The sequence below is a fragment of the Eumetopias jubatus genome, unplaced genomic scaffold (assembly GCF_037043125.1).
Source record: "Eumetopias jubatus isolate StellerSeaLion01/CBP00866 unplaced genomic scaffold, mEumJub1_p1.0 scaffold_5, whole genome shotgun sequence".
In the NCBI taxonomy this organism is placed as follows: domain Eukaryota; kingdom Metazoa; phylum Chordata; class Mammalia; order Carnivora; family Otariidae; genus Eumetopias; species Eumetopias jubatus.
Genome location: NW_028274811.1, coordinates 49,452,388 through 49,474,780, shown reverse-complemented (window position 1 = coordinate 49,474,780; position 22,393 = coordinate 49,452,388). Strand labels below are relative to the sequence as shown.

The window sequence follows — 22,393 nt, the reverse complement described above, 5'->3', positions numbered from 1 at the left end:
GGAGGTTCTCATTAATTATCTGTTGAATAAATGAATGAATACACAAATATGAAGAATTTGTAACATCACAGTTTTTAATCTGAGGATATTTAAGCATTTTCCAATTGTGAATCATTGGAAATCATTGGAATATCACAGTCATTTTTATTTAGGAATTACAGAATAGTGAGAGTTCATGTTTACCCAATGCTCTATAGTGATTCAGTGCTGGAGACAAGAATCTTCAAATTTTCTGCCTTTCAAGAGTAAACGTTTTCTGTGTGTCATTTTTAACAAATGATAAATCACTGTTTTTCAAAATGGGTGAGTTTAAAATCTCACCCTGTGTCCCTGCTTACTAGCCATATGGTCTTTGGTAAATTATTTGACTTCTGTAAATCTCAGTTTGCACAATCTTTGAATGAAAATAATACCTTTTCACTTTCTACACTGTGCAGGTTGTTGTGAAGTCTGAAGAGACAATTTCTATGGGAACTATTAACACTTTGCACAAATAACATATATTTTGAGTTATTTCTTTACTACTAACAGTGTTTTAGGCTAACACATACTTTGTAGGTAACAACATAATGTTAAGCTTGCTATCACTATAGGACTGATTATGGAATGCAGGGATGTACTAGTAAGGCAAGTTTCACTCAGTCATATGAAGATATAGGGAAGAATCATATGGTAGAAATAAGCCTTGCATATTTGGGGAAGAATATAGGTTGGTGTGTGCCGTTAGTTTGTAGTGAGTGAGAAGGAACGTAGTACTGAGAGGCAACGACCGATCATTTAGAGCCATATAGGCAATGATGAGTAGTTTGGATTGTTTGAGTACGATATCATTAGGCTAATTTGAAATACAATATTCTTCAGTTGAGGGTAACAGTGTTACTCTACTTTGTAACTAGAAGAAAAATCAAGATAAGAGATCTTAAGTTTCATATATACACGAGTGGCATATGAGAGAATGGCAGTTATATATATGCTTGGAGGTTTCTCGCACATTTTGTAGGCTAAAAAACCCTGCATTAATGGCTCCCTATGATTATTGAATGTCATATTAAAATTTATTTGTATTTTTGTTGTCTAATCTATTCTAAACTTCTCGTGGCCATGAATTGTGTTTTAATCAGTCTTGAGTGTATAAAAGAACTTTTTTTATTAAGTTTTTTTAATTCCGGAATAGTTAACATATAGTGTTATATTAGTTTCAGGTGTGCTATATGGTGATTCAGCACTTCTATACATTACTCAGTGCTCATCATGATTAAGTGTATAGAACAGGATTTTTTTGTTAATTTTTCTAACACTAAAATAATGTACTGGGCGCCTGGGTGGCTCAGATGGTTAAGCGTCTGCCTTCAGCTCAGGTCATGATCCTGGAGTCCTGGGATCGAGTCCCGTGTCAGGCTCCCTGCTCCTTGGGTGCCTGCTTCTCCCTCTGCCTCTCTCTCTCTCTCTCTCTGTCTCTCATGAATAAATAAATAAAATCTTTAAAAAAAATAATGTATTATTATGGTAATAAGCCACAGCCTCTTGACCCATCCCTTCCCAGCTGTTACTTCTGGGAGTTAGTGCTCTGTCTCTAAATAATATGATTTTACCATAACTTTTTTTTTCTCATGCCTTTTTTTAAAAATTTTTTATTGTTGTTAATCACCATACATTACATCATTAGGGTTTTTTTTTTAATTTTTTATTGTTATGTTAATCACCATACATTACATCATTAGTTTTTGATGTAGTGTTCCATGACTCATTGTTTGTGCATAACACCCAGTGCTCCATGCAGAACGTGCCCTCTTTAATACCCATCACCAGGCTAACCCATCCTTACCCCCCTCCCCTCTAGAACCCTCAGTTTTTTTCTCAGAGTCCATAGTCTCTCATGGTTCATCTCCCCCTCCGATTTCCCCCCCTTCATTCTTCCTCTCCTGCTATCTTCTTCTTCTTTTTTTTTCTTAACATATAATGTATTATTTGTTTCAGAGGTACAGATCTGTGATTGAACATTCTTGCACAATTCACAGCACTCACCGTAGCACATACCCTCCCCAGTGTCTATCACCCAGCCACCCTATCCCTCCCACCCCCCCACCTCACTCCAGCAACCCTACCATAACTTTTTGATTTGTCAGTTTTAGACATTCTCTTTTATTTGCTTCTCTTATGGATAATAATTTTACTGATTTATTTTTTTAAGGTTTTATTTATTTATTTGTGAGAGAGAGAGCACAAGCAGGGGGATCAGCAGGCAGAGGGAGAAGTAAGCTTGCTGCTGAGCAGGGAGCCTGGTGTGGCACTCGATCCCAGGACCTGGGATCATGACCCGACCTGAAGGCAGATGCTTAACCAACTGAGCGACCCAGGAGTCCCAATTTTACTGATTTAAACCACTGACTGTACACCCATCTTCCTAATACATTTAATCATTTTTAATTCTTTTGTTTACCATTTTAATTTTAAACAGTAATTTAACCTTTGTTTCTTGTTTTGTCACTTATAAATGCCTTTTGCTTCTATACTTTGTAGGGTACAGTGTTAGTGCTCACTAGATATTTTTACAAGTTTGGAACAGCTTTGTTCAGATGGAGCATAGAACACCGTGATTACTTTTCTTCTTAATGGCAATTAAGTAGTGATCCTTGTCTTACATCTCTTAAGTGCATTTGCTCTTGCAACTCTCTTGCATTTTCTCTATGTAATTCATGTCTGTGTGATAGCAATAGATGACTTGATGGATTTTATCTGGCTATCTATGCTTCCATGTTAGTAGGTTTTTAAAATATCTAGCTCCTACGCAGTAGAAACCCAGGTCAGTTTAATTTTTTTTGTTATTTTATCTGGCATAGCTCCACATGCAATAAGGTCATTACAAAAGTGCCTTTTAAAAATATTTATCAGTAAACGTATTCAAATAACTCTTGTTCAGTTGACAGAATAGAAGGCCTTGCATGGCATGGTAACCCAAATAGTTATAATATGTTTTGATCCTACAAGCTTTTCATTATTTCCTGTAAAAGAAACTCATCAATATATTGGGAAATTATAATTTTAAAGTCTCGAGGCACCTGGGTGGCACAGTCAGTTAAGCATCTGACTTCGGCCCAGGTCATGATCTCAGGGTCCTGGGATCGAGTCCCTCATCAGGCTCCCTGCTCAGCGGGGAGTCTGCTTCTCCCTTTCCCTTTGCCCCTCCCTCTGCTCGTCCTCGCTCTCTGTCTCTCAAATAAACAAATAAAATCTTAAAAAAAAGTTTTAAAGTCTCTGAGACTTTATGAAGTTATGGAAGCATTTTGGTTTTTCACACCTTCTACTATCTAGTCTCTGAGGCAGTTAGTGTTGGGCTGGGACCTGAAGGTGAGGGAACAAATGTAACAAGGTCTACACAAGCATAGTTTGGTCAGAGGATGATGAATTCTGGCACTCAAGTTTTTTGAACACTTAAACTCCTCTTATAGACAGGTAATGATTAGATGTTGTAACATTCTTAATAAATTACTAGCAGTTGCAATTAGAAATGGGGTAAGAGGCATCAATGCCTTATATCATTATAGATAGTGTTAGACTAAACTTAGCAAACTGGAATATTGAATAGAAACTAGGATAATGAAATGTAGCTGGGGACAAATACAAAGCATTATGGTTGGAGAGGAAAAATAGCATAAAATCTAGAGAATGGATAACTGTAAGTCAAGTTGGAAACCCCCTTAGTAGTAAAGGAATAACAAGATTAGTGTAAGTTAACAATGTAGTGTTGTTGTGAAAGCAAACACAATGCAAGGTCACATAAATAAGAATTAAGAATGCAGGAAACTTGAGGTTATTTTCCCGTAGTTCTTGCCACTGGTCAGGCTCTTATGAGAGCATTGTTTCTAGTTCTGGGCTCTACCACTAAGGAAGGACGTGGAGAACTTGGAGAAAGTTCAGAGGAGGACCACAAAGATGATTAAAGGGTTGAAAGAGAAACCTAAAAGAAAAATTTTTAAGTAGCAGGGATTATTATTATTCCAGAGAAGAGAAGATTTAGAGGTATTTAACTTATGCATAAAGGATGGAGACCAGATGTTCTCAATCTTCACTGACGGTCAAACAAAAAGAAATCAATTTAACCTGCAGCATGAAGGATTTGGATTAAATATGAGCTGAATTTTACATTTAGAAAGTTAGAATAAGTGACTATGGGACATATGAATTTTTTTGTTACACTGTAGATCCTTACTGATAACATCAAACTGCTCACAGGGCATTTGAAGTATTTATTGTTCTAATAGCTCATTAGGTAAACCTGCATTTTTTTCATTTTTTTTTCCTGACTGAGGAAAATCAACAGTTCATCAAGAAATTCTGACTTTATGATCAACCCTTATGGCAAATGTGTCTAGTGGACTTGACAGCGGTAATGTAATTTGAGTTATACTCAGTTCTGTTAATAAGACAGTGTAGTTTGATGTTTCATTAAATCAGAAGGATAGTCAATATGACCTCTTTCCCTACTTTCTTGTTACTATGCCATGCATTAGAAGATAGAGGACAGCTGTTGCTTATTAACTGGTTTGAAGGTAAAGATCAATAAAAATAGAAGTGATCATATTTAAGTTTTAAATACATTTATATTTTAGATTTTAACTCATATACATATGTACAGAAGATAAAGTACTGTGGTGGTGTTTTTTCTGGGAGTAACCCTTTCATATGCATTTTTAAAATGCAGTCAAGCTTTCCAAATCAATGTTAAATACTTTGCCTGACCATAAATAAAAATTATTTATCCTTACAAATTGACTACCAAAGTACTGCCTAACAGAACTAGACTATTGGTTGCTTGTGGCTGGATTAAAAGACACATATACTCACAATAGAAACATTTTTCTTCCTATTGAGCAATGTTTTGCATGTGTATTATGCTTTTTCCTTTTTTGCTTTAAATAGCTTCTTTGGTTTTGAGGTTTTTGAGGAAGAAGACAAAATAAGCCGTGTACTTTATTTTGAGGCAAGGAGCCGTTGTGGTCTACCATGTTGTGTAGAACTAAAAAGATGCTGTAGTAAAAAATTTAGAAAGAAAAAAAATTTTAGATGTTGTAAAGGGTGTAACGTTATTTGTATAAATTGGCCTTGCCTTTTAAATAATACAAAATGGACTGATCAATTTTTCATTGTTTATAAAGCATTTCCATTATATGTTGATGCCAAATAGAATTTTTTTCTTAATACTAGAGGAAGTTGTATTTTTTTATGTTGATATCAAATATAATTTTTTTCTCAATACTAGAGGAAGTTGTATTTTTTTATGTTGATATCAAATATAATTTTTTTCTCAATACTAGAGGAAGTTGTATTTTTTATAAGGAGGTAGTTTGTTTTCTAAACAAAGAGCACCCTGTTACCTTATTTTTTAGAAGACCAACTATTTTTATTCAAAAATTTATCCATTTTGTTCTAGGTGCTGTAATAGTTATAAATATTTTAATATTAAAAATATATGGTGCATTTCTTCATGCAGCTACAAAGGAATATTGGTATTCTTGTTATTTACTCCCTAAAAAAGACAATTATCTTTCAGGGTGGTATTTATTAATTAGGTAAATTTAGTTTACTCTGGAACTAATTGATAAGTCCATTTTATATCATGTACAATATAAAGCCAGTTTATACAAATAACCTTTACATCCTTTATTACATCTGGAATGATGTTCAAAATATATTGGTAATTAAAGGGCAAGATTCCAAAAATGTAAAATACCACTTTTGTGAATGTCTAAAAATATAGTAACAATTTATTCATTGTAAATAAATATATCATGATTTAGTGACAAGACAAAGAGGGAAAGTTAGTTAATCAAAAATGGAATAGTATTGAGATAGTAATGAGAAAAGGCCCAGAGGACAATTATGATAATCTGTTGAATTGAGACTACATGATTACAAAGGAGTGAAATTCCTGTCCTAGTAGGTTTTTATAACTTAGATATGAAAATCTCAATCTTGTCAGCTAGATCAATATTTTTCAATGGTTTGGGGACAATTTTGCAAGGGCAAAAGGCATTCATAGTTAATTATCTCTGTGTTTCCCCATAGAAACACCCTACTAGAATGAATGGAAAACTCATATTATGATGTAAATAACCAGAGATATTTTATGAACTGATGGTAAATCTTTAATCATTTCATGAGCAAAAACAGTGGTAGTCTCTGACTTATTATAGGAATTAGTAGCTAAAATTATCTAATATTTATTAGGCACATAACCCTGGCACATCTTTGAGAACTATTGTGTAAGATGTTCACATAAAAATAATAACAATAAATATGTCACTTAATCAAATAGTATACATATTGCTGGTCTTAGGTTTTAGGCATTCAGAAATATCAGCAAGTAACTTTCTTGAGATAATTCATGTCATTTAGATAAAGAGATGATATTATCAAAGATATAACCTATGAAATGAGGTACATAAACCAAATTATCTGTTCATTTAAAGTGGTGTTATGGGGGGCGTCTAGCTGGCTCAGTCCATAGAGCATGCAACTCTTTATCTTGGGATTGTGCGTTCAAGCCCCACACTGGGCGTAGAGCGTACTTAAAAAATAAAAATAAAAATAAAAATAAAGTGGTATTATGGGCTATGTGTTTGTGTTCCCCTAAAATTCATATGTTGAAGCCTTAACCCTCAATGTGATGTTATTAGGGAGGTGGGCCTTTAAGAGGAATTAGATTTAGATAATGTCATGGGAGTGGAGCCCACATGGTGAGATTAGAGTGCTTATAAAAAGAGGACAAGACCAGAAACTTCTCTTTCTCCACCAGGTGAGGATATAGCAAGAAGGTGGCTGTCTGCAAGTTAGGAAAAGAACTCTCACCAGGCACCACATGTGCCAGCACCTTGATCTTGGACTTCCCAGCAACCACAGCTATGAGACATAAACAACTGTTGTTTAAGCCATCTAGTCTATGCTGTTTTGTTGCAGCAGCCCAAGGTAACTAATGCAGCAGTTAGTACTGAGAAGTGGGATGCTGCTGTAACAAATACCTAAAAATGTGGAAGCTTTAGAATTAGATAATGAGTAGAGGCTGAAAAAATTTTGGGGTGCATGGTAAAAGAAGCCAAGATTGCCATGAAGAGACTTTTAAAGGCAATTCTGGTGAGATTTCAGGAAGAAGTGAAGAGAGTTGTAAAGGAAGCTTCCATCTTCTAGAATACACAAATAATTATGAGCAGACTGTTGGTAGAAATGCGAATGATAAAGGCCATTTTGGTGATGTCTGGGTCAGAAATGAGGCATGTTATTGGATAATGGAAAAAAGGTGATCCTTGTTATCGAGTAGCAAAGAACTTAGCTGAATTATGTTCATGTTCTAGTGTTTTGTGGCAGGTGGAACTTGTAGGCGATTATATTGGGTATTCAGCTGAGGAGATTTCTAAACAGTATTGAAGGAGTAGGTTTGTTCTTCCTAAATGCTTATAGTAAAATGAAAAAAGAAAAGTGAACTGAAGAAGGAATTGCTAAGCAAAAAGAAACTGGAACCTAAAGATTTGGATAGTTTTTAGCCTGTGCGTAATGCAAAAATTGAGTAAGCATGTTGAGAAGAAAACACTAAGGTATGGCTTACTGACCATTTGATAAGGAGGTTAGTGTGGCTATGAACTACAGAGTAATCATCCATCTCAACAGAGCTAGCACTAAAGATGAGATTATACCAGGACAAACACTGCCACCTGGGTCTAAAGGAAACCGAGAAAATAGGAGGGAACAAAGGAAAGCTGTGGACATGTATTATCTATCCTTCAAGAAAAGGGCAAAAGGACCCCAAAGACATTTCAGAGATCATCTGGGCTGGTATTCGTACCACAGGCCCAGAAATGCATAGCCTGGGTGGCAAGACTGCCTCCATCTTGGTTTCAAAAGTCAGGAGCACTGCCCTGCAAAGCTGCATAGGAAGGCCTTCATGGAGAGCAGAGTGGGGGTACCCTTACAGAGAGCCTTGTGAGCAGTACTCTGCTAAGCTGAAGGGGTGGGGCCCTGGATATGAAACCAGGGCTGCTGCTGCCACCCCAATGGGTCAGAGAGCAGAGCTCAAGGCTTAATTATTCTCAAGCCTTAAGTCTAATGATATTTGCTATGGTAGGTTTTGGAACTCTACTTGGAATCTTACTTGGGACCCATTACCTCTTTCTTTCTTCTGATTTCTTCCTTTTGGTAGGGGAACATCTATCCTATGACTATCCTACAATTATATTTCGGCAACACATAACTTTTCTGATTTCATAGATTCATAGCTGAAAAGGAGTTTTGCCTCAGAATGAAGTGTACCTAAACTCTCATCCATATCTGACTTAGATGATAGTTAGATGAAACTCTGGACTTTAGGGTTAAAGTTGGAATGAGTTAAGACTTTGGGCCTGTTGAGATGAAATGAATGTATTTTTTTTATGTGAGAAAGTCATGAATTTGGGGGGTGTGGTAGGGATGAAATGTTATGAACTGAATGTTTTCCCTCCTGTCAAATTCCAGTGTTAATGTCTTAATCCTCAGTGTGTTGGTATTTGGAGATGGGGCCTTTCAGAGGTAATTGGGTTGAGATGAGGTTATGAGGGTGGGCCACTCATGATGGAATTAGTGCCCTTATAAGAAGAGGAAGAGATACCAGAGCTTTTTCTCTCTTTATAAGCAAGCACCAGTAAAAGGCCTTGTGAGCACCAAGGAGAGGGTCTACTGTCTCCAAGCTACGAAACGGGGTCTCACCAGACACCAAAACTGCTGGCACCTTGATCTTGGACTTCCCAGCCTTCTGACCTGTGAGAAATAAATGTCTGCCATTTAAACTGTCTAGTCCATGGTATTCTGTAATAGCAGCCCAAACTAAGACAAGTGGTCTTTAAATCTTTTTCATTTATCATAAAGAGTGTTATACATTCTTGCATATAATGGGTTAAAATCATATTTTCTCTTCATTATTTTGTTATAGTTGTCTTTGTAACTGCAGTCAGTTTTATAATGCTAGTCTGTCAGTGCATATAAAGAAAGCAGGGAAGTGCTGCATCACTATCACTTGGCCTTCGCCACTATATCTAAGAATACTAAATGAAACAGCACGGTACATAGGACATTTTGTTTGGAAATAAGTCCGTGACTCAGTATTAAACAAATGAGTCTCAGAGTTTAGATTTTGAGTAATTCCATTTTCAAACCTAAATCATTGAAAGGAATGCTTCTTTGCAATGAGTGTTTCTCTTCCATAAGGATGGAATGTAGTTTTTGGAAAAGATTTTAAGAACCCATCCAGGTATTTCATCATTGTAAGGTAGTGCTATATTTTGCAGACCTTAAAATGGAACTTAACTATATGTTTTGGTCAGTTTCTTCTGATAGCCATGCCTGGTCAAAAGTTGTTAGGAAATTGAAGAGTTGAAAGTATCCACAGCAGAAAAGTGTACCAGTGTTACAGTAACACATATTCACCGCCAACCTCTCTGGTGTTGATCTTGCTCAGTCAGTCCTCCCTTATGAACATAGAGTAAGGGAATGACAGTGTAAGCATTCAATTACTCATCCAAAAGCAGAACCTTGCTTTCCTTCAGGTACCTGGCTTCATGTAGACCCCCTAATATCATGTTTCTTAGTTCTTTTTCATCTGCCCTGAGGCCTTTATTATTCTTTCATGAAAAGGAAACAAAGGAAGTGCCCAGTGATATTTTTCTATCCAAATTCACAATCCAGAGAACATTTTCTAATCATATTTTGGCTTTTCTGTCCCTTTTTAGAACTCCACAATTCTTAGACTCGCCTGTAAGTTTAGGGGCTCCTGCTGTATCTTTGATGGTCAAGATTTAGTGAAGATTGATTTGTTTAAAGGGTGCTGAGAGCTGAGAGTAGGCAATCAGGAACTCCTTTTCTTTTCCTCAGCCCCTCATTTCTTCACTTTGTACCGCAGCAAGATGTCTTAAAAAGCAGACCAGTTACATCTTTGTGATAAAGCAAATTCCTTGCATTATTTTTGTTTGTAGTTTTTCCTGAGGTGACTCAAGTTTGGAGGAAAATAAGGCAAAACCATAGCATGTAGGAGATGAGTTGATAGGATATAGAGTTAATGTGATACAAGATAAAAATGAAAAATTCAGGAGGAAGAAAGGGATGCAGGGAAAAGTTTGTGACAATTATCGTAACATAATGTTGAAAAATGATGTTTAAAGATAAGATTTGAGAAGAATGAAATAAGCTGGTTCATACTTGGCCTAATTTGAAAAATCATAGTTTAAGTATAGTATGGCATGGATTACATAACTTTCCAAGATTCTTTTCATCTGTAGAAATGTGGGACTGACAGCAGAGTAGTTTGTAGGAAAGGAAAGAATCAGAAATTTATACATGAAAAAGAAGGAAAAAGAGTAATGAGAGAATGGTTGGAAAAAGAAATAACACACACACAAAAAAATTTAAAAAGGTAACATGTAGAAGAATAGTAAGTTTATGAAAATATGAAAGTAACTGAATTAATGCAATTTTCAACTTTCTTTTTAATGTCTCAGATGATTACCTTGAACTTATGCTGAACATTTTGTTATGTACCAGTAACACAATGTAGAGCAAACACATACAATCAAGGTATGGAAAAGATTTATATTAATCAATTCTGCATAGAAATGGAAATGCACTATAGTTAAGGAAGTCTACCTTGAGTGGAAACGTAGGTCTTTTATTTTATTATTATTTTCTAAGATTTTTATTTATTTTTTGGAGAGAGCACATGCGAGTGTCCTGGGGTGGTGGGGGAGTAGAAGGGGAAGGAGAGGGAGAAGCAGACTCTGTCCTGAGCGAGGAGCCTGAAACAGGGCTCGATCTCACGACCCATGAGATCATGACCTGAGCTGAAATCAAACGTCGGACACTTAACCAACTGAGCCACCCAGGTGCACTCCAGAAACTTAGGTATTTTAGATTTATCATTCCTCTTTTTGATATAAATACAACTTGATTCTATAGTATATAATTCCTGGCTGAAACTGGGTACTGTTTTTAATCCATGGCTGAAGTCTTCCTTCTGCTCAGCTCACAATTATAATAATAACCTAAAGAGAAATCTTTTTAAAAGTATGTATCATGGTGGATATGGCCACATATAAATTATTTTTCTTATTACTATATCACTCTTCCCTCCATCAATCATGAGTTTTTTATGGTCAGGCAAACTCTTAGGGTTTGGTGAGTGAGTATTGTTATCAGTTATAATGAAGGGAAGTTTTAGATCAAATGCTACTAAGCATACAAATACTTATTAAACAAACAGGGAGTTACAAAATAGTTCATACTTCTGTTTGATAAGCTTGATTACATTCCAGCTGTTATTTAGGATGCTTTGATAGCACTGCATGAGAAATGCATTCATATATAAAATATAAAAATGCACTCATATAAAATATGAAATATAAAAATGTACTCATTAAATATAAACAAATTTTAGGGACAGAATTCTACTACCCTTATATTTGTCATCTGACACCATAATCCTTCAAAGCAGTAAGTGGACACACAACACAAATCTCAGATGCTTTACATAAGTGTACAACCTACAAAGTTTCCTGCATTCTTGTATGTGTTCATGAAGACCAGGGGAGTGTTTCTGAAATATTTTGACCAATCTACAGATTTGAAACATGACTACTTTTTTTCTTCATTGAAAAATGTCTTTTCAACATTTAATTAATATTTGTGAAGCCTATTTTCAGTTATCTTTTTTTTTAATTTTTTATTGTTATGTAACTCACCATATATTACATCATTAGTTTTTGATGTAGTGTTCCATGATTCATTGTTTGTGCATAACAACCAGTGCTCCATGCAGAATGTGCCCTCTTTAATACCCATCACCAGGCTAACCCATCCCCTCTAGAACCCTCAGTTTGTTTTTCAGAGTCCATCGTCTCTCATGGTTCATCTCCCCCTCTGACTTACTCCCCTTCATTCTTCCCCTCCTGCTATCTTCTTCATTTTTCTTAACATATATTGCATTATTGGTTTCAGAAGTACAGATCTGTGATTCAACAGTCTTGCACAATTCACAGCGCTCACCATAGCACATACCCTCCCCAATGTCTATCACCCAGCCACCCCATCCCTCCCACCCCCCCACCACTCCAGCAACACTCAGTTTGTTTCCTGAGATTAAGAATTCCTCATATCAGTGAGGTCATATGATACATGTCTTTCTCTGATTGACTTATTTCACTCACCATAACACCCTCCACTTCCATCCACGTCGTTGCAAATGGCAAGATCTCATTCCTTTTGATGGCTGCATAATATTCCATTGTGTATATATACCACATCTTCCTTATCAATTCATCTGTCGATGGACATCTTGGCTCTTTCCACAGTTTGGCTATTGTGGACATTGCTGCTATAAACATCGGGGTGCACGTACCCCTTCGGATCCCTACATTTGTATCTTTGGGGTAAATACCCAGTAGTGCAATTGCTGGATCGTATGGTAGCTCTATTTTCAACTGCTTGAGGAACCTCCATACTGTTTTCCAGAGGGGTTGCACCAGCTTGCATTCCCACCAACAGTGTAGGAGGGTTCCCCTTTCTCCACATCCCCGCCAACATCTGTCATTTCCTGACTTGTTAATTTTAGCCATTCTGACGGGTGTGAGGTGGTATCTCATTGAGGTTTTGATTTGGATTTCCCTGATCCCGAGCGATGTTGAGGACTTTTTCATATGCCTGTTGGCCATTTGGATGTCTTCTTTGGAAAAATGTCTGTTCATGTCTTCTGCCCATTTCTTGATTGGATCATTTGTTCTTTGGGTGTTAAGTTTGATAAGTTCTTTATAGATTTTGGATACTAGCCCTTTATCTGATATGTCATTTGCAAATATTTTCTCCCATTCTGTCAGTTGTCTTTTGGTTTTGTGCACTGTTTCTTTTGCTGTGCAAAAGCTTTTTATCTTGATGAAATCCCAATAGTTCATTTTTGCCCTCGCTTCCCTTGCCTTTGGCGATGTTTCTAGGAAGAAGTTGCTGCGGCTGAGGTCGAAGAGGTTGCTGCCTGTGTTCTCTTTAGGATTTTGAGGGACTCCTGTCTCACATTTAGGTCTTTCCAACCATTTGGAGTCTATTTTTGTGTGTGGTGTAAGGAAATGGTCCAGTTTCATTCTTCTGCATGTGGCTGTCCAATTTTCGCAACACCATTTGTGGAAGAGACTGTCTTTTTGCCATTGGACATTCTTGCCTGCTTTGTCAAAGATAAGTTGACCATAGAGTTGAGGGTCCATTTCTGGGCTCTCTATTCTGTTCCATTGATGTATGTGTCTGTTTTTGTGCCAGTACCATACTGTCTTGATGATGACAGCTTTGTAATAGAGCTGGAAGTCCGGAATTGTGATGCCACCAGCTTTGCTTTTCTTTTTCAATATTCCTCTGGCTATTCGGGGTCTCTTCCGGTTCCATACAAATTTTAGGATTATTTGTTCTATTTCTTTGAAAAAAGTGGGTGGTATTTTGATGGGGATTGCATTGAATGTGTAGATTGCTCTAGGTAGCATGGACATCTTCACAATATTGGTTCTTCCAATCCATGAGCATGGAACGTTTTTCCCTTTCTTTGTGTCTTCTTCAGTTTCTTTCATGAGTATTTTATAGTTTTCTGAGTACAGATCCTTTGCCTCTTTGGTTAGATTTATTCCTAGGTATCTTATGGTTTTGGGTGCAATTATAAATGGGATTGACTCTTTAATCTTTCTCTCTTTTGTCTTGTTGTTGGTGTATAGGAATGCCACTGATTTCTGTGCACTGATTTTATATCCTGCCACTTTAATGAATTCCTGTATGAGTTCTAGCAGTTTTGGGGTGGCGTCTTTTGGGTTTTCCACATAAAATATCATATCATCTGCAAAGAGTGAGAGTTTGACTTCTTCTTTGTCGATTTGGATGCCTTTTATTTCTTTTTGTTGTCTGATTGCTGTGGCTAGGACTTTTAATACTATGTTGAATAGCAGTGGTGAGAGTGGACATCCCTGCCGCGTTCCTGACCTTAGGGGGAAAGCTCTCAGCTTTCCCCATTGAGAATGATATTCACTGTGTTTTTTTCATAGATGGCTTTTATGATATTGAGGTATGTACCTTCTATCCCTATACTCTGAAGAGTTTTGATCAAGAAAGGATGCTGTACTTTGTCAAATGCTTTTTCTGCATCTATTGAGGTGATCATATGGTTCTTGTTCTTTCTTTTCTTAATGTATTGTATCACATTGATTGATTTGCGGATGTTGATCCAACCTTGTAGCCCAGGGATAAATCCCACTTGGTCGTGGTGAAGAATCCTTTTAATGTGCTGTTGAATCCTATTGGCTAGTATTTTGTTGAGAATTTTTGCATCCATGTTCATCAAGGATATTGGTCTGTAATTCTCTTTTTTGATGGGGTCTTTGGTTTGGGGATGAAGGTAATGGTGGCCTCATAAAATGAGTTTGGAAGTTTTCCTTCCATTTCTATTTTTTGGAACAGTTTCAGAAGAGTAGGTATTAATTCTTCTTTAAATGTTTGATAGAGTTCCCCTGGGAAGCCATCTGGCCCTGGGCTCTTGCTTTTTGGGAGATTTTTGATGACTGCTTCAATTTCCTTAGTAGTTATAGGTCTGTTCTGGTTTTCTGTATCTTCCTGGTTCAGTTTTGGTAGTTGATACATCTCTAGGAGTACATCCATTTCTTCCAGATTATCTAATTTACTGGCATACAGTTGCTCATAATATGTTCTTATAATTGTTTGTATTTCTTTGGTCTTGGTTGTGATCTCTCTTCTTTCATTCATGATTTTGTTGATTTGGGTCATTTCTCTTTTCTTTTTGATAAGTCTGGCCAGGGGTTTATCAATCTTGTTAATTCTTTCAAAGAACCATCTCCTAGTTTCACTGATCTGTTCTACTGTTCTTTTGGTTTCTATTTCATTGATTTCTGCTCTGATCCTTATTATTTCTCTTCTCCTGTTGGGTTTAGGCTTTATTTGCTGTTCTTTCTCCAGCTCCTTTAGGTATAGGGTTAGGTTGTGTATTTGAGACCTTTCTTGATTCTTGAGAAAGGCTTGTATTGCTATATACTTTCCTCTTAGGACCGCCTTTGCTGTATCCCAAAGATTTTGAACAGTTGTGTTTTGATTTTCATTGGTTTCCAGGAATTTTTTTAATTCTTCTTTAATTTCCTGATTGATCCATTCATTCTTTAGTAGGATGCTCTTTAGCCTCCATGTATTTGAGTTATTTCCGACTTTCCTCTTCTGGTTGAGTTCTAGTTTCCAAGCATTGTGGTCTGAAAATATGCAGGGAATGATCCCAATCTTTTGGTACTGTTTGAGACCTGATTTGTGACCTAGAATGTGATCTATTCTGGAGAATGTTCCATGGGCACTAGAGAAGAATGTGTATTCTGTTGCTTTGGGATGGAATGTTCTGAGTATATCTGTGACGTTCATTTGGTCCAGTGTGTCATGTAAAGTCGTTATTTCCTTGTTGATCTTTTGCTTAGATGATCTGTCCATTTCAATCGGGGGTGTTAAAGTCCCCCACTATTATTGTATTGTTGTCAATGTGTTTCTTTGCTTTTGTTATTAATTGGCTTATATAATTGGCTGCTCCCATGTTAGGGGTATAGATATTTACAGTTGTTAGATCTTCTTGTTGGATAGACCCTTTATGTAGGATATAGTGTCCTTCCTCATCTCATATTACAGTCTTTGTTCTAAAATCTAATTTGTCTGATATAAGGATCGCCCCCCAAGCTTTCTTTTGGTGTCCATTAGCATGGTAAATGGTTTTCCACCCCTTCACTTTCAATCTGGGGGTGTCTTTGGGTCTAAAATAAGTCTCTTTCAGACAGCATATCGATGGGTCTTGGTTTTTTATCCAGTCTGATAGCCTGTGTCTTTTGATTGGGGCATTTAGCCTATTTACATTCAAGGTAACTATTGAAAGATATGAATATCTTTCAATACAATTGTAATCTGAACAATACAATAGTGCCATTGTATTGCCTGTAGGTGACTGTTACTGTATCTTGTCTGTGTTCTTTTCTGGTCTATGTTGCTTTTATGCTCTCTCTTTGCTTAGAGGACTCCTTTCAATATTTCTCGTAGGGCTGATTTCGTGTTTGCAAATTCCTTTAGTTTTTGTTTCTCCTGGAAGCTTTTTATCTCTCCTTCTATTTTCAATGACAGCCTAGCTGGATATAGTATTCTTGGCTGCATATTTTTCTCATTTAGTGCTCTGAATATATCATGCCATTCCTTTCTGGCCTGCCAGGTCTCTGTGAATACGTCTGTTGCCAATTTAATGTTTCTATCATTGTGGGTTACATATCTCTTCTCCCGAGTTGCTTTCAGGACTTTCTCTTTGTCTCTGAGACTCATAAGTTTTACTATTATATGTTGGGGTGTTGACCTATTTTTATTGATTTTGAGAGGGGTTTTCTGTGCCTCCTGGATTTTTATGCCTGTTTCCTTCCCCAAATTAAGGAAGTTCTCTGGTATATTTTGCTCCAATATACCTTCTGCCCCCCTCTCTCTTTCTTCTTCTTCTGGGATCCCAATTATTCTAATGTTGTTTTGTCTTATGGTATAGCTTCTCTCTTGAATTCTGCCCTCGTGATCCAGTAGTTTATCTCTCTTTTTCTCAGCTTCTTTATTTTCCATCATTTGGTCCTCTATATCACTAATTCTCTCTTCTGCCTCAATTATCTTAGCAGTTAGAGCCTCCATTTTTGATTGCACCTCATTAATAGCCTTTTTGATTTTGACTTGGTTAGATTTTAGTTCTTTTATTTCTCCAGAAAGGGTTTCTCTAATAACTTCCATGCTTTTTTCAAGCCAAGCTAGTATCTTTAAAATCATCATTCTGAACTCCAGTTCTGACATCTTACTAATGTGTGTATTGATTAGGTCCCTGGCAGATGGTATTGCCTCTTGTTCTTTTTGTTGAGGTGATTTTTTCCATCTTGTCATTTTGTCCAGAGGAGAATAGATGAATGAGAGAACAAAATGCTAACAGGGTAACAATGTCCCCAGAAAATATATACTAAACAAATCAGAAAAGAGCTGAAACCAGGCACCTGGTTGGCTCAGTTGGTTAAGCAACTGCCTTCGGCTCAGGTCACTGTCCTGGAGTCCCGGGATCGAGTCCTGCATCGGGCTTCCTGCTCAGCAGGGAGTCTGCCTCTCCCTCTGGCCCTCTTCCCTCTCGTGCTTTCTATCTCTCATTCTCTCTCTCTCTGAAATAAATAAATAAAATCTTTAAAAAAAAAGAAAAGAAAAGACCTGAAACCAGAGGAAAAGAAAGGGAAAGAAAGAAAAAAGAAGAAGAAGAAGAAAAAAGAAAACTATAAAACAAACAAAAACAAAACAAAACAGAATATGGTCCAATATGATCAGGCTGGTGTATAGATCAGTGGCACACACTAGATTTTGGGCGAATTTTGGTCTGTTAGAAGAAAGTGCCTCCCAAAATTTTTAACGAAAGAAAAACTTACATATGCACAGCTGTAAGGGTTAATACGATGAAGGGATGGAACATGACTCTAAAGATGAAAATTATGAAAGATTTTATAAAAGGAATTGATAAGAAGTTGGTTGATAAAAGAAAGAAGAGGATTTAAAAAAAAAAAAGGAGAGAATGTGGTCAGCCAGGAGACTAGAACAAAGCCATACCCTAGAGATTTAGGGTATATTTTGATCTGTTAGAAGAAACTGTATCCCAAAATTTTAAAGAGAGAACAACTTATGTATATATATATATGTGTGTGTGTGTGTGTGTGTATATATATATATATATATGTATATATATATATATATATATATACCAAAAATAAGGGTAACTACTATGAAGGGGTAGAATATGAGTGTAAAAATGAAAAATAAAAAATATCTTTTAAAAAAGGGATTGATAAAATGTTGGTTGAAAAAGGGAAAAAGAAAAATTCAAAAAAAAATTAACTTTGAAAGTCTAAAGAATCATGGTAAAAAAGCCATGAATTCTATGTACAGTATTCCTCTAGCACTGGAGTTCTGCTGTTCTCATTGATCGATAAACTTGGTCTTGGCTGGCTGTTCTTGCTGATCTTCTGGGGGAGCGGTCCGTTGCCGTGGTTCCCAAATGTCTTTGCCGGAGGCAGAATTGCCCCTCCCTTGCCGGTCAGAGGTACGTAATCTGATCGGGTTTGCTCTTGAGCTTTTGTTCCCTGCAAGCTTTCCATACAGCTTTGGAGGACGAGAGTGAAAATGGCGACCTCCCAATCTGTGCCCGGAGGTGCCGGGAACTTGGGGCCCCATTTCTCAGGGAGCCCCCAGAGATAAGCAGTCACTCCCGTTTCCCTGGTCTGTGCTTGTTGGGTCTCTGCTGGAAGAGCAGTGGCCTGACTGTGCCGCGGATTATGGTTTATGGCAACCCCCGAGCTGAGAGCCCCTGCCTTTGATCCGTCTCTGCAGCCGGCTTCCCTGCTCTGATACCTGGGTGCTCTGCCACACTCGGGCACTCCCGGTCTTTCTGTGGCCCCGAGGGTCCTGAGACCACACTGTCCCAGTCAGGTTGCCACCCCTCAGTTAGCCACTGGAGTGACGTCCCTCAGCGGAGCAGACTTCTAAAAGTTCCGATTTTGAGCTTCCTGGCTCTATCACTTGCCAGAAGCGGCCAACGTTGGCCCCCTCCCCCACCATCTATCCTCCTGAATGTCGCCTCGGATTCACTTCTCCATACGTCCTACCTTCCAGAAAGTGGTCACTTTTCTGTTCAGAGAGTTGTTGCTATTCTTTTCTTGGATCTCCTGTTGAGTTCGTAGGTGTTCAGAATGGTTTGGTCCATATCCAGCTGAATTCCTGGGACCAGAGAAAATCCAGGTCTCCCACTCTTCCACCATCTTGCTCCCCATCCTGGAGACCTTTACACCCAGGAGACAATGCACCATAACAATGTTTGGGATGGGTGAGAAGTAAGCTTTCTTTTTTGAAAGCAGAAACAGGGCAATTGTGAAAGGCAAAAGAGGAAAGGGAAGCTGGTGGCTTGCAGGTGCTTGCATTCTCAGACAGATCAGTTTTAGGAAAAGACATATGTAGAAGGTGAGAATTTGGTTATAGATTCTGTGTAGACATTTATATCTGCATTACCCATGAAAAGTCTTTGTTTACATTGTCTTGAAGACTCCTGGGATGGGTTGTGTCTTCATAACATTGTAGTCATTATACAGCATGAGCACAAGATAAATTGATTTTGTGACACCCAGAATATATTTTCAGGTGCTTTGGGAAATATACCAAGTGCCCTCTCTATGTCTTACATTCAAGAATGTACCAGATACTGCAGTCCCATAGTTTACCAATTTCAAGACAAGGGGGAGATGAGTATGTGAATGATAGAAGAGAAAGCTATGCAAGAGGAGAAGTCCCTTTCCCCAAATGTAAAGTGTACAAGATGAAGAGTTCAAAACTCTAAAAATAGGCAAAGGGCATCTCCAGGGATTTTAATGAGTTCAACAGTACAGTGGTATGCTGGATGTGATATTTATTTTTTGAAAATACATTTTGATCTAGTGAACAAGAATGGGATTAATTATTAATCACTTCCCCCAGTAATATGGACTAACCATTATTTATATACAAAGAACTTTTACAACTTCGATTTTCCCGTAGTTTGTGAAATTTTATATTTTACCTGAAAACCTTTTCATTTCTAGCATAAAACATAGGCAAATAAAAATGGTCAGTCTTTTTTAATTTATTTTTTATTCTCACTTTAGAAATGGAATACTTTTGGTTTGAAGATTGGTTTACAAGAATATTATTAAAAATACTTAAAATAGGTGTTCACATCAATATTGATTCAGCATTCTAAATATAATATATTTTAAAATATGCAGCATTACTTATGGACTTCATCTTTTGTATTGAGTTGTAATGCAATATAGCATTAGAGTAAGTCCAGCCAACAGTAGGAAAGCGTCTATTGAGCTATTTATTTAGTTGTTTGCAAATTCACGTAAAAATATTTGTATTTTAACTATGCTATATATCCGGTATATAAGTAGGAAAACTTTGTGATACCAATTTTATTCCCATTGCTATATTGTGCTATTTTATTTTTAAACAAGAATCTGTGATAGAGTTGAAGGAACGCCAGATAGTGCTTATAGCTCAGAAGTATAAAACACAATCTGTGGCTATAATAAAAAAAATATTCCAGCAGGTTCAAAGAGATTGGGAAGAAAAAGCCACCCATTTGCTTTTTTGCAGAAGCAGTAGCAATCTGCAGACAAGCTATTCTAGCTTCAAAACAGTATGGTAGATGGTTTTATGGAACTCACAATTACAGAAATCCACTTTAACCTTTCTTTCTTACTGGCAGGTGTCCCATTGGCTTGCAGCCAGAGGCTGTGAGTGTAGTGCAGCCGGTGTGTCCCCCAGAGTGCTGAAAATGCCCACGCTCCAGCTGGCTGCTCATAATTGTACCGATTGTGGTCTGCCAACCCAGAGCTCTAAGAAAGAAATGTGATGAATATACGAAAATATTTTACAAATTTGATCAGATTACAAATTTCATCTCTCTTTTTTCTCCTCTATAGATATGATATCTGCACTTATAAAAATAAGCCCTGTGGAACATTGGGTAAGTTTTTTATAATGGGAGAATAGTTCAGATTGTCTTTTTGGTCCAGTGGCTTTACTCTTTATCATTAATTTGGTCATTTTCCTTTCTGGCACATCTGAAATTACTCCTATAAATTGTTAAACCTGACCCATGTGGATATGTCACTTACTAGGAAACAAGTAGAATGATGATTAAAAATAACTTAGAAGATGATTCTAAATCTTCAAACAATCATGATAAATCAAAAGTTACCAGTCTGTAATGTATTTTCCAAAAATACCAAGGAATTTAAGAGCAAATGAAAGCACGCAGCATCTTCAAATATCAGGCTAGGAAAGGAAAGGGGGAAACGTAGGGGGATACTTAAAAGGGAGACATTGTGTTCTTAATGTACTTTGGTGCAATTTTGTGGAGCGAGTATATCCCCATAAATTAAGATGCTGGAAATTTTCAGGACCTGAGCAACAATAAAAAAAAAATGTGAAATATTACAACCAGCAGTAGAGAGGACAGGATTATCTTTCTTGTGCCTCCCAAATATTTGTTTTTTAAAAAGCATTTCTGCATATTCTAGAATTTAAAAAGTCACATTTTGTTGCAGAGTATAACTTCATTCTGGTTAAAAGTTAACTGCAAGTACAAATGGGGGAAATGGTAGCTTTCAAGTAGACTGAATTGTTAAGCAACTAGTTATTTTTAAGAACGGGAGATTTTTCTTCTAAGATAATTTTTTTAGTGTCATAGAGACTGATTAAAGACTCAAAAGTTAAGGACCTGAAGGTGAATTTTCTAGTTTCTCTATGATAAGTCTCAATTTTCTTGTCTGTAAAGGAACAATTATGAAATCTATTCCTATGCCCCTCATAAGAATTTTGGGAAGATCAAATTTAAGTAGAGGTGGGAGAAAATGTGTTACCCAGTTTCCTGGGGCAATTCAGAAAGTCCTCTCTGTAGAGATTAAAATTTCTCTTGATTTTTATCTGCCTTTCCATTCTTCTCCTATCCCATTTCCCTCAGGATTTAAGGCTAGAAAATAAATCCCAGTTAGCCAATGATCAGTATTTAGGGTAGAGAAATTTGCTAGTTAAAAAGCATAATGTAGAAAGAACTCTCTTTACTGAGAGATCTCACATCAAAAAGATTTAGGTTTTTAGGTTAATAAAAGCAAAACAATCCATTGGAAAGGACCCTAAAGTGGAAACTGGAAACTAACAACTGGCTTTGACTGTTTCAGTGCATTAGATTTTCCTCTTTATTTAGGTCTTTATTCCTCAATTCCTTATCTGTGAAGTAGGAGCAATATCTGCCCTTATGTAACAGGGATATTGTAACAATCACTTAAAGGAAAAATAATAGAAAGATATTTAATAAAGAAGTACTGTAAAAATGCACTGGTATTATTAAATTTGTTGTAGAAATTATACTGTTTAACTTAACCTCTCTGTTATTGTTCAATATCTGAAAGCATTTACTAAGTGCTTCATCAATTTTAAATACAATTGACACTAAGCTTCAAAGGAGGTATAAGCTAAAGCTTGTATTTTTCCATTGTATATATATATATTCTGAGGAAATACATATGTATATATCTGTACACATTCTACTCTGCTTTTTGAAGGTAGATTGTTTACACTGAGATGTGTTCTTCCTTAGGACGTTAGTAATAACACTGCCTATACTTATGTTGTTATTTTTACTGAAGTAGCTTCGAGATATGCTTCTACCCAACATCTCTTTCTTTCCCAAATATGTATTCCAATTTTTATAGCTTATTAATTTCCAAAA

General features: G+C 36.7%; 1 protein-coding gene across 3 annotated transcripts in view; it reads left to right on the top strand.

Annotated features, from left to right (window-relative positions):
* Positions 1-22,393, top strand: part of ADAMTS6 (ADAM metallopeptidase with thrombospondin type 1 motif 6) — a 293,907-nt gene that overhangs the window by 101,687 nt on the left and 169,827 nt on the right. For all 3 annotated transcript variants that reach the window (XM_028123875.2, XM_028123874.2, XM_028123876.2), the window contains exon 8: positions 20,583-20,626. In XM_028123875.2, coding sequence (XP_027979676.1) covers positions 20,583-20,626 — 44 coding nt within the window. The remainder of the gene's footprint in view (positions 1-20,582; positions 20,627-22,393) is intronic.